This window comes from Macrotis lagotis, chromosome 1, assembly GCF_037893015.1.
Source record: "Macrotis lagotis isolate mMagLag1 chromosome 1, bilby.v1.9.chrom.fasta, whole genome shotgun sequence".
Taxonomy (NCBI): domain Eukaryota; kingdom Metazoa; phylum Chordata; class Mammalia; order Peramelemorphia; family Peramelidae; genus Macrotis; species Macrotis lagotis.
The window spans coordinates 604286645-604300461 of record NC_133658.1 but is presented as its reverse complement, the minus strand read 5'-3'; the positions used below and the strand labels follow the sequence as shown (position 1 = coordinate 604300461).

At 32.3% G+C, this 13817-nt stretch overlaps 1 protein-coding gene across 2 annotated transcripts in view; it reads left to right on the top strand.

Moving 5' to 3' along the window:
* CNTNAP5 (contactin associated protein family member 5) overlaps positions 1 to 13817 on the top strand; it is a 945272-nt gene that overhangs the window by 427083 nt on the left and 504372 nt on the right. For both annotated transcript variants that reach the window (XM_074214960.1, XM_074214961.1), the window contains exon 7: positions 3443 to 3586. In XM_074214960.1, the coding sequence (XP_074071061.1) occupies positions 3443 to 3586 (144 nt within the window). The remainder of the gene's footprint in view (positions 1 to 3442; positions 3587 to 13817) is intronic.

Here is a 13817-nt window from a genome sequence, read left to right as displayed (position 1 = left end):
ACAGTTTAAGCCATTCCCCAATTGAAGGACATTCACTTAATTTCTAATTCTTTGCCACCACAAACAGGGATGCTATAAATATTTTTGTACAAGTGATCTTTTTACACTTTTTCATGATCTCTTCAAGGTATAGAGCCAGTAGTGGTATTGCTGGATCAAAGGGTATGCACATTTTTATTGCCTTTAGGGCATAACACCAAATTGTTCTCCAGGAAGGTTGGATGAGTTCACAGTTCCACCAACAATGTATTAGTGTCCTAGATTTTCCACATCCCTTCCAACATTGATCATTGTCCTTTCTGGTCACATTGGCCAGTCTGGGAGGTGTGAGGTGGTGTGAGGAGCTCTTTTCATAGTATCTTCATGAGATTAAAAACAAACCCCTATCTCAAACTCTACTACAATGAGGAACTGAAATTTAGTATACTCTAAATTTCACATTTCAGATATAAGGAAACTGCAATTTGGGGTAATATAAGTGTCACAAAGTGACCAAAGTCACAAAGTCAACTATTGGTTTACTATTTGTAAAAGGAATAGATAACCTTCTGTTATTTGTACAGCACAAGTAGACACCTACAGGAACTGTGTTTTCTTAAAACAAATTCATGTGGGAATTATGTGACTTGCCTAGTTTAACAAAACCATTATAATCATATTAGAAGCAGGATTTGAAGGCAGGTCTTCTGATTTCAAACTAACAGTCTCTTATTTCAAGCAAGTAAGAAAATGTTGGAAAATGACATTAGTATATTTATTCAATACTATAGACATCAAACTACTGAAGCAATACTACAGAACTTGAAAAAATAATACAACTTTTATGGGGGATAATAAAAAGGTTAAGAATCTATAGAAAAATAATAAAAATAAATGGGAAGAAAGCTTTAATAATGCCTATTCTCAAAAATATACTACAAAGTAGTTATTAATAAAATAACTTGTTATTCATAAAGAAATAGATGGATCAGTGCAACAGGTTAGGTACACAATATACAGAAGAAAATATATTAGATACCCTAGATCTGATAAACCCCCTAAATCCCAAGTATTTAGATAAAGACTCAATTTGGCAGAAACTAATGGGAAAATTCAGGTAGCAATATGGAAAAGATTTGATTTTGCCAGCATCTTATTTTTTATACAAAGAAAAGCTCCAAATAGACATGTGATATATATATATATACATATATGTATATATGTATATATATATATGTATATGTATGTGTATGTGTGTGTGTATGTATATGTATATGTATATAAAATTATACATATATATTTGTATATATATTTATATATATATAAAGTCACATCATGAATTATTTAGGGGAAAACATGAGAAAAATACCTATCAGAAGTATGGGTTACAGAAAAATTCATAACCATACAAAGACTAGAGAGGATCATTAAAGAATAAAATGCATAATTCAATAACCTAAAGAACTTGTGCCTGGTTTCTACTGCCCTGGTAATGAACATGTACACATTTAAAAAGACTATATTTAAAGAAGTTGGCCCTTACATGACTCCCTTGCAATCTGTTACCAGACTCACATTCAAAAATTTTTCATCTATCTATGGGTTAAGGAACTACATCACAGTACTACATTATAGCTACCAGAGAATTTTGTTCCTTTTTAAGGTTATAAAAGAGGATGTCTATGAGATAGGAAGATATTGGAGGATGATGGTATTTGATGATGATTTATATGTATGGATATATAATCACCCATATACCAATATATGAAAACACTATATCTGCATATGTATTATGTATGTGTGTATATATATACATATATACATGTATATATATGTGTGTGTATGTATATATATATATATATATATATATATATATACATATACACAAACCTATAGAGCACTTAAAATTTTTTTAAGGTCTTGAGGAATTCATGATACCAATTAATAAAAAAAAATAAGTAGGGGATTTAGAAATAAAGAAATTGGCCATTCCTAGATAATACTGATAATTTATTAAGAGCCCCCACTGAATTAACAAACATGTAATAATTATTAGTATTTGTATTTTGAAGTTTACAAAGTGTTTTATAAATACATACACACACACATACATACATGCATACACTATATAATTTTATCCCTAACAACAACTCCTTTCATAGTTAAAGGAACTGAGGCAAATGTGAGTTAAGTCACATAGCCAACTGAAATTGAATTCAGAACTTTTTGACTCAAGGTCCATCACTCTATCCACACTCTACCTAGCTTATGTATTAATGTTTAGCATGGTGTTATTGGTGGGTATGGTATATTAGGTTGCCAAGAAAGAATTTGAAAGAATCATAAAACTATAACCTAACTCATAAGAATCCTACAATCTAGCTATGGATATGTAAGACTGCTCCTGTATTTCAGTGGATTTATGGTCTTATTGATGTGAGTACTCCAATGTAACGGTATTATTGATCACAGTTCTTCCTTCTTTTTCTCATCCTTTATGGTTGTTCCTGATGACCTGTAAATATTTAACATTTAGTTCCATCAAAGGACTATAATTCTATATCTGACAAAAAAAGTGCTCCTGGACTAGCCATTGGTTTCTTTAATGACAACTTTTTTTGCTGCTTTTTAGATACTGTGTATCATTGGTATTGTGTTGCAATATACAAATGCCCATTTGGGACTATCCCAAATATTAATTACTTGAATATGTATAGTATTAATTAATGAAGATTTAAGATAAGACTAACATACCTTAAATATCTACTGGATGATGCTGTAGATAATGACATGCCAATTAAGTGATATAGAGATCAAATTCAAAAAATTCAGAAAAAGGAAAAATCAAAGTGGGCTAGAATGGTTAAGAAAGGATTCAAATAGGTTATGCTTAGCTCTGAAAAAGGAGCAAGATAATTGTAGATGAGATGGGAGAACTTTATGGGTGAAAAGGGAATATAATGATTAGGTTTCTATTTTCCATGTGTTTCATGAAGGATAGTTGTTTGCTAGTCATATTACCAGCTGACCTGCTACTTAAATTGATAGCTGTTAGTAGCTACTTAAATTCCTAGAAGTAATATTTTAGTTATTCTTTAACTATGCAATGAATGACCCTGTTCCTACATTTTCTTATGTGTGAAATAAATGTATAGACTGATTTTCTTTTATTTTTTCCTCCTTTCTTGCAAATTATTGTTTTATTTAGTTTTTAACGGTTTGGAAAGGATAAGAAAAAAAGGTTTTGTAGAATAGGTCCTTAAAAAGCCAGCAATTATAGTTATTTTTAAGTGGGCTAATCAGTATCTTTTTCAATGTGTAATCAAGTGGCAGTCTATAATTATTTGAGCCACTTGGCTCACGCATACAATTGGATAAAGCAAAATGCACTTTCTCCCTCCCCATTTCATTTCCTGCTCCTTTGCAATTTATAACTGAGGGTTGAATTTGTTTTTCCCCAAAGCTCAGTTTTGGAGGGATTCCAGTCCCAGGCAAACCAGGGACATTCCTGAAGAAAAACTTTCATGGATGCATTGAAAACCTTTATTATAATGGAGTCAACATAATTGACTTGGCCAAAAGACGCAAGCATCAGATCTATACTGTGGTAAGTCAAAAACCATTTCTTTGTAGTTGCTTCTTTCTGGATACTTTTTGGTAAACCTTCCTGATTTTCCCTATTAGTCTGCCAACTTAGATGATGCCACTTGCAGTCATTAGCCATTCCCAAGTATAATTGGGTCATTGAAAGAATGTGGAGACTTTTAACATCAATAGAGCTATCAAGGGAAACAATTACATTAGATAGAATTCAAAGATTTTCATTTCCCTTGGGGAATTGAGTCAGCTGTAGTTAGAAATGCAGTAAGGAATTTGTTAACCTGAATCATTTTTGCTATTGCCAGAAGGACAATCTGTGGTATCACAAATGTCTTTATAACTATGGATATACAGATTTTTGACTCTTGAACTTAGTTTATAATGAAATCAAGTTTACCTTAAAAAGGTCAAACAGTATCTGGGGCTTTTAAGAAAACCTATAACTGTTGTTATCTCGAAAGAAGTATGGGAAACAATAGCTTTGTTCTTTGTGAAAGAGTTGTCAACTTTTTGAATGAGGAAATGTCCTCCTTCCTTTCAAGGAAAGACTATAATAAGTTCATGTTATTTTATCTATTTTTTTCTTATCTGAAAAGATGTTAAAAACCATATTAGTAAGAAAATGGTTTGACTTTTGTGCTATTACAATGGTTTTTCAATGCATTACATGTTTGAAGTATCAGGGAAGTTAATAATTGTTTTTTCTTATGTCTCTATCATTAAAGACTATGTATATTCATCTTCTGTTGGTAAATCAATGAAAATTTCATTGCATTTATTCAGAAGGATTTCTTTTTTTGTTGTTTTGTTGGTGGAATAAGAAATACCATAGTGAGTCTGATTTCTGACAGTATTGGCTTGTATAATATCATAACATCAAACTCAGAATGTTAGGGATGTGTGGTCCAATATCCATATCTCTCTTAAGCACCATTGTCTTTACTACTACTCTCTTCTGTTTGACTCCAACATACCTGTCAAGTCTTATCCCCCACACTGTCATTCTGCATAGTTGCCATGTCAGCAGTGTTAATTTGCTCATAAGTGACCAAACATACTTTTAGTCCATGCCATCCCTGATGACTGGAATGTGCTTTGCTTTCTAATGACCCAATATTACTCATGTGAACAAATTCGATCTGTCAGGAAATATCACAGACCACTCCAACTCATAGTAATTTTCCCTCTTCTGAATTCATAGTAGTTACTATCTATACCATTCAAATCACTTAATCTTACTCTGGTTTGTGATTTTATCTTTTATTATAATCTTTTACTTCTATTTGGCTCATTTTATATTACTTTTGTATTTATTCCCAGTCTCCTCAAATATACTATATAATCAAGGAAAGAAAGGGGGCTATCTATCTATCTTTCTACCTATCTATATATTATGTCATGTTACATATATAGCATTAATTTCTCAAATATTAAATATTTAGCACAGCATTTTTATTTGATTTTATTCTAAAGAATCATGAATCAATATATTTATCTTCCTCTGTCAGTGTGCAATTTCAGTAGTAGTTTGCATGAGTTCCATAATTTAAGTATTCTATATTCTAAATAGTACTTCTATTTGTTCATCCTACAGTCAACTCTGACAAAGTAAAAAATGATTGAAAAGAATTCTGGCATTTTCTTTTAAATTTGGTGAACATTTTAATGCTCCCCTTAACAAAAATTAGTAACACTTTATGGAAACTTTTATTCTTTTATTTACCCTATAAAACAATTTTTTTTTATTTTTATAGATGCTTTCATAGTTACCTTCTCTTTCTCACGCCTAAAGTGTTTTGACTTTTTGGTTTACTTGACCTATTGAGTGTGATATGCCCTTCAAACTTCAATATATCCAGTCTCTTCTTCAGGCATTACTATATTTACAGTGCCTGAAAGAGATGTCATCTTTTTTATTTCTGTAGTGAAAGGTCTCTCATAAAGTTGATTCCTTAAAGGTCATTTTTTAACTCCTTTATGTCTTATACATTATGATTGTTCAATTAATGAATTTGTCTTATTGAATAACTAATAAACTTTAGAATGACTGAAATTTAAGTAGGCTGTCAAGTTGTCAAAGCCCTTCCCTCCTTGTATTAATTTTTCAGTCGAGAAGCATTTACTCTGGATTTATTATGCTAAGCACTGGGATTATACTCTCCAAAAAAAGAAAGAATAAAGAAAGAAAAGAAAAAATAAGAACAAAATCAAAAACTAACTCCACCCTTCTACCCTATCCCACCTCTGCAAAAGTGTGGTGGTAAAGGTCCTTAAAACCTAACATTCTAATGGGAGAGAAAACATTCATGCATCTATCCAACTGTTTATCTACACAATTATACTTTTCAAAGTGCATATTTTCATTCTCTCTCTCTGTCTAGATCCCAATCAAATATAGTTTCCTGGGAAAAAAAGGGAATGATATTTTCTAATTGTATCCACAGAACCCAGGTGGCAATAATTATTTTACAAATGTTTGTGTAATGATTAATAACATGTTTATTTCACTTTCATTTTATATATATATATATATGTTAATATATTATATGGGAGAAACATTGTTCTGAGAAGAGGACCATAGCTTCACCAGACTTCCAAACAGGTCCATTATATAAAAAAGGATATGATGATAATAATGTTATGGTTATTAATAATCATTTTGTAGTTCAGGCATTTCAGTTATGTCCAGCATTTCATGACTTCAATTGAGATTTTCTTAGCAAAGATGTGGGAGTGGTTTGTCATTTTCTTCAAAAACTCATTTTATGAATGAGGAAACCAAGGCAAACAGGGTTAAATAATTTGCCCAGCATCATACTGTGTGTAGGTGCAAGTGTAAGTGGCTGAATTTGGATGCGTCATTCTGATTGCAGGCCTAGTGTGCTATCCACTGAGCCACCTAGCTTTCCATTCATAAATGTGTCCATTTACAATGTGTCTATAATAGATCAGAAAGAAATATTTCTTACATGCTTACTATGTGACTGGCAAGGTAGGAATTCAAATACAGACATCCCTGCCCTCACAGAGATTAACTTCTAATGAGGGGGAAGACAACTTTTGTTTAAAACCCCTGATTGACCATCTTAATTTGAGGAACACTGAATCCATTTAATTCTAATGTACCTGAAAAGATAAATTTATGAATATTGCTTTACTATGACAGCAAAAGATTTTACATCTTAAATTTTATAACTTAAAATGTCACTTTTTTTTCAAATGGCTGTCATATTACTTGAATGAAGACTCAAATTATTAAAATATTTTCATCTTTTTTAACTCAAGTGTAAATAATGTTTTCATTATTAATTGTTTAAAGTAACTAATTTTTCTTCTTTCCCAGATAAGTTTATTTTTCTCCATAGATATTCATATCAGATTCAAATGCAGGTTTGATTGAAAATAGCTAGCTGAAAACTAAAGCATCTGAAAGGAAACTGTGGTTTTGTCATTTGCAAGTGTTTTATATATGTGCACCAAAGTTATTAGGTGCTCAGCAGGTCCAGGTGCTTTTGGTGGATTTTAGAAATTATTTATTCAATCTTCAAGTATGTATCAAGTGTTCACAATTTGTGGAGATCTATCTTAACCACACAATATATTACATCATCATGCACAAGTGTCTTTTTGCCTTGTGAGATCAGAAGGTATCCCTATTGTTATTTGTCATTCTTTTCTTGTGGGATCTACCCATCTCCTTTGAGATTTAACAGCTGTTCCATTGGGATAATTCAATTTAGTCTTTATAGCTCTATTTGACTATAAGACAATCTTCCACATCCTGAAATGTAGTAAAGCTAACAGCTTAAAACAGACATTAAAAAACATCTCACTATTTCTTTTTGAATACTCTATCCTTTGCCAATATATCTTTGTATAATAAACAATTGGAAAACAAATGACCCATTCGAGAGTGTGTATAGTACTTGGAGCATGCATTATTATATCGTTAATTTAAAATGTTTATTGCTCACTTTTGTTTCCCAAAATGATTGATTTCAAGCATTACAAAGGACTTCTGTGGAAATTGATATATTCCATTAAACTCTTGAGGCACCTCTGCCACCCACTTAATTTTGTAAATCTGTTCCCAGGTTAAGGTACAGAACATTATAAATATCTGGATGTTTGTTAAGGACTCATTACATTATAAGTTTTTTTTTGGATAAAGAGTTTTAATTAGAGAAGTAATAACTAGATTAAGAAATAATGATGGAACTAAATCTATATGAAGTCTTTCTATATAAGTATATATGTTATTTTATGGGAATAGATATAAGTATCAAGCTAGAACCTGCTACATCAATGACCTATTATACAATTATGTTAACTTATATGTTTATATGAGCTATAATGTATATTTCCATTTGAAAAAATAAAAAGTGGATCATGTAGGTGAAAGGTTAAAAGTTGAATCCTTGATTCAAGAAGGATAGCTACAAATGGAAGTGTATGCAAAGTTGTTTACTGAGGGAAAGAATGGAAACTGGGTCCAAGCCAACTCCAGCAGCGGGGAATGGGGAGTGGGGAGAGCAAGCCTTTTTATAGGGTATTGGATATAGGAAGCTGGGTGGTGTGGTTTCTGTAGGGACTGAGAGCCATTTGGAATCTCTTTGGAGGGTATATTTTGTTTAGGAGTTACTAAAGTGCGATTGGGAATTGGATTTTCTATGGAGATTAGGATTTGTGACCTCAGGAAAGGATAATCAACAGGGCTTTTACTGAGGCAACAGTGAAACTCCTGGATCCAACAGTAGGCTGTTTTTTTTTCTTATGGCTTTAATTAAAAGGCACTGACTTTAGGTGGCACAGTGGATAGAGCACGGGCCTTGGAGTCAGGAGTACCTGAGTTCGAATCCAGCCTCAGACATTTAATAATTGCCTAGCTGTGTGGCCTTGGACAAGTCACTTAACCCCATTGCCCTGCAAAAAAATAACACCAACTGGATCTATGGTTAGGAGTTGTATCTTGGTACACAGAAAATGTAATCATTTTTAATTGTATCTTTGTTTTTATTCTGCAGGTTTTACTTGTCTTATAAAATAGTGCTTTTTTATTTAAAAGAAAATTCATGATTATAGCAAACACTTCCATGAACAGCTTGGTGGTATCTTGAGATCTAAGTCTGAACTGAAAAATTGTCTAATTCTTGTTTATTGAAAGAAAATGTGTTCTTAAGCAAGAGTAAATTCAGTGAATTCACCCATCTTCATTTCTGGCAAGAAGGATTATGGTAACTGGTTCCCACTTAGAGTCAATAAAGGGATGATTGACATATAAAATAAAGCATTTTGGAAGTCAAACTCTTTGAGGATAAACAGTGCTTCATTTTTCACTTGATCATACACATTACCAATCATTGTCTCATGTATTGTAGGTACTTAAAACTACTTGTGGAATAGATTTGAAATAATTGAGTTGATTCTTAAACAAAAATATATAAGATCATGATTACATATTTGAATAAATTTAATTGAACTAATATGATGATGATGATGATGAAAATTAGGGATAAAGATAGATCTTGCTTAATGTTCATAACCTATTTATATATATATATATATATATGTGTGTGTGTGTGTGTATGTGTGTGTGTGTGTGTGTATATATATACATATATATATATATATATATATATATATATATATATGTTTGGAATTTAAAATACCATCTTCTGATTGCCATGGTCAGAAACTTGGAAAATATTTACCCAAATGTTCAAATATCACCTTCCTCTTATGTCTTGGCCAAATGACCTAGAGATTCAATAGGATTTGTTACATAAAACCTTTCATTTTATAGAGAAGCCCTAAATCTTTTGAGCTTATGTCAGGGACAATGTTTTACCTAGTGAGCATTCTCTTTGATGGATGATTTTTACCTTTCTAGAAATACTTTAAAAGACAAAATAACATAGCATTGTCCTAGCTTTCTCCAATGCTTTATCCTAGCAACTTCTATTCAGTCATCTTGCTCATTTTCTTCAAATGCAGTCTTCATACAAAAATTTATTTATAAATCAATTGTGTTATTCTAGTAGCTTCCTTACTCAACTTACTCCAAATAAATTCCAAAAGAGTAATTTTATATTTTGGGGACAATGTTTAGTAAACATCATAGAAAACTTTTTGCTTTCTCTTTTTTGTTCAGGATGAAAACATGTCAACTTTCAACTATTGCTCAGAATTTCTAAAGTAACCAGCTATTGAGTAGCTTTCTGAATTCATTAGATAAAAAGCATCGGGATTTTTCATCAGATTTTTAAAAGAAGAGAAGGAACCATGTCAAAAAATGTTCAAATCAACTTTGAGATTTTTCTTCTATACTAATAGTCTAAGTAGTAAATAGTGTCTCTCTGTCTCTGACCCTCTGTCTTTTTCTATCTTTGTCTCTTGTCTCTCCCTCTCTGTCTCTCTCATATTAGCTTTCATAGATGTCCTGCTTCAGTACAGGATATTTTTTTCTAAGAAACCATCAGAAACACTATTCCACAAATTATTGTGTTAATGTTATGAAGGGCAGTAAATGGAGGGATGACATATGGAGTAGTGGTCTTATTAGCTGATCCATCCCTGCAACATCTGTGTCTGGCAGTCAGGAAACAGATATTATAACCCTCACTTTACTCTGAAAGACTCTAGAGCCAGGGAAATGAAATGATGTATAGGCAACTATTACATTTACCATAATGCCTCCACACCCTCACTCTTCCTAAATAAAGGACCTCCCCTGAGATTTTTCTAAGTTTCTGAATGACTTTCATGTGAAAATGGAGAGACATATAGGGTTGAAACACATCCCTGAGAAGTAAGGGTACATCTCAAATTAAATGGTGTCAAGTCAGTATTTCAAAAAGAGGCTTCATGTTATATGTTAATTGCAAAATAAAATGATCCCCAGTTTTCTCTACAGCTTTTCTCTAGTTGGTCAATATTGATGGGAAGATAAAATATAAGCAGTTAATTGAGATTGATTCTCTATTGTTGAGTCATGCCTGAATTAGGATCATAGACAGTTTCCATTTATCCTTTCTGCCTTTATTCTTTCCTTTCCAAATTCATCCTGCCTACTACTGTCAGAATGTGTTTTTCTTTTATATGACTTTCATCCTATCCAGTTTTTCCTGAGAAACTTTTCCTATAGTATCAATTTTAAAACTATCCTAAAGACTTGAGTTTGAGTCCTATTCTGCCATGTCCAAGTTCCCTTTTACTAGGGAGAATTGTTTCAATGAGCCTTGGTTTCCCCATTTTTATTTTCAGTTTTCATGAGGAAAGTGTTTTACAAACAATAAAGTACTACATCAGTGGGAGCTTCTCTACTCTGTTTTAAAGGCCCTTATAATTCAGTCCCTCCTCATTAAATACTAATAAAGAAACAATAGTTAATTTTTATATAGTGTTTGAAGTTTTGCAAAACTTATAACTATTTTATGACATGTAACCCTCCCAACAATCTTGAGAGATAGGTCCTGTTATTACCTCTAGAAAAAGGTGAGACTCGGGGCGGTTAGGTGGCGTAGTGGATAAAGTACCGGCCTTGGAGTCAGGAGTACCTGGGTTCAAATCTGGTCTCAGACACTTAATAATTACCTAGCTGTGTGGCCTTGGGCAAGCCACTTAACCCTACTTGCCTTGAAAAAATCTAAAAAAAAAAAAAAGGTGAGACTAGGAGATTATGACTTGGTCAAGTTCCCTAGTTACAAAGTCTTTTTTCCTGATTCTGAGTTCAGTTCTCTAGACACTATCAATCAATATTTTGAAGCATCTACTATGTCCTAGGCAATGTGCTAAGTGCTAGGGATATAAAAAGAGGCAAAAAACAGACAGTCCCTTCTCCCAAGGAATTTACATTCTAAGGTAGGAAGCAACATATAGATGTCTACAAATTAAGCCATATACTAGGTAAATAGGAAATAATTTATAGTTAAATAAAAATTTACATTAACTTTTTGGTTCAAAGGGAATAGACATACATCTCTGACACAAGTGACACAATTGGACAATCCAACTTGATGTAGTTATCTCCAAAAGGTATATTTCTTAAACGATACATAAAGATGATCAGACTCAAAATGAACATACCCAGGATACTATTCCTTAATCAACTCTGGTTTTTATGTCACAAGTGAAAACATGACTAGACCTTACTCAAAATACATGTTGCTATTTCTTTTTAATTAGAAAAATTAATTACCCACCATCACATAACTTTTGTTATATCTAGAACAACAACTCAGAACTTCTGTCTCATGTGACTTCTTTCTATGCTCTTGTCTGTATTTGGATAGGGATCAACACTGGAATATCCATGTGGGATTTTCTGCTTCAGTTTCTTGTTGTTGGATTTGATCAGGTTTAAGGTTTAAGCTCTATCATCATTGCTTTTGTAATCGCAGTTTTGTAACTGAAACACTTCTGAAAGGCATCATAGGACAACCCTTGCAGAAAGCTCTTTCCATTTCTAAGATGAGCTATCTCATCTTTTAAACAGAAGTCTGATAATTGCTTCACTTTTCACTTCCCCAGCATATTAATTGTTCTTTAACTGCAAATAAAGTTAACTAATAAGAAAAGCATCCTTCAAAAGATAATTTTGGAAGGACATATTTATTTTTCTCAAGAGTCATTGAATCTGATAACAAATAAACAACCCCACCCTAATACCACCACAAAAAGGGTGTCTCCTAATAAGAAAACTTGGTTGAATATTTAAGCTTTATCATAGAATTTATCTGCAGTTTTACTCAGATTTGATAGTTTAGTGACACTCTTGATATCACATCCTGGTTCCAAGAGGAGATAACCTCTTCCCTGTTTGCGCTTCAATTCAAGATTGCACATGTAAAAGCTCTAGACAACATTTAAAAACAAAATAGTAAAAAACTTTGTTCTGAATCCACAGGTGGAGAGCTTGTTCAGTAAATAAATAAATGAAGTAGTTACTCAAGGTAAAGTGAAGGTAAAGTTGTAGCTTCAAAAAATTTCCCTAATTTTTAAAATGAACTTTGGTGATTATTCTCTTGTTGTCATATTTAGATTATCATAAACTTCATGTCTACATTAGAAACAATTTCCTCTCTCAAGTACTCAACAGTTGAGAAGCTGAATGAATTTTAATGGGCTATTATTTGTGATTACTGACAGAATTCAGCACAATGCAAAAAAAAAAAAGGATTTTGAGTTTACTTCTTCCCCTCCTCTTACTCAAACTTGAAAGTACATAGGTAAATAAAGACCCTAACTAGATTATAAGCTATTTGAAGACAAGGCTTTTGTTACTTCTTACCTTGTATTTCCCAGGGTTTACCACAGTGCCTTACATAATAATAAATGTTTGTTGAATCAAAGTGAATTATAGCATGATGAAATCTAACTTTACCAGCTCCTTTATTTACCTCTCTAAGGAATACCTTTGAACCATACTTACACTTAACTTCAGCTTCCTTGTATTTTTTAATTTCATTTAAAACAAGAATGACAGAATTAATATTATTAAATTCTTCCAGGGGAACATCAATATTTGAGTTCTTAGATAAGGATTTCACATAAGGGATTTGTTGTAGCTGATTTGATAGAGTGCCCAAAGGCAGTGTGAATAATTCATTTCACGGACAATTGGTCATATCTCCTTGACAGAGCTCTTGATGGTCATAAGCAAAAAAATTTTGCTATAAAAGGACTCATGTCCTGATCATATAGAAAAATGAATAAATAGGAATGCTATATGAGGAATTTCCTAAGATTCTTTAAAGCAAGGCAACAGATTCAGTGATACTTGGTGAATTTAAAATCTCTTTTGGCAAAGACTCTCCACAATCTGACTGTCAACTAAGTTGCTAATTGATAATTAAGATGTAAATTTATCACTTTAACACATTCCACTATAATTTACTTTTTAATTGGTTGTAGGCTGAAGAAAGTATACGACCTGAAGTGTTGTTGCTGGGATTTTGGGGGTCACCAATTAAAGGTAGAAATCCGGGTAACCAAGAAATGAGAATTATTTAAAAATGTTGGAATATGTGCATTCTCTGGGAACTTAAAACAGCTCAACTTAAAACTTATTACAAATCACTACAAAGTTAACAGGTTAGAACTTTTTTTTTTTCCTCCTGAAGGGTCAACTGGCACTTTATAGAACGGGCTAGGCATAATTGCTCGGTAGACTTAGACATAGACATAGACATAGACGTAGACTAGACAGAGACAGAGAGATAAAGAGAGGAAGCAAGACA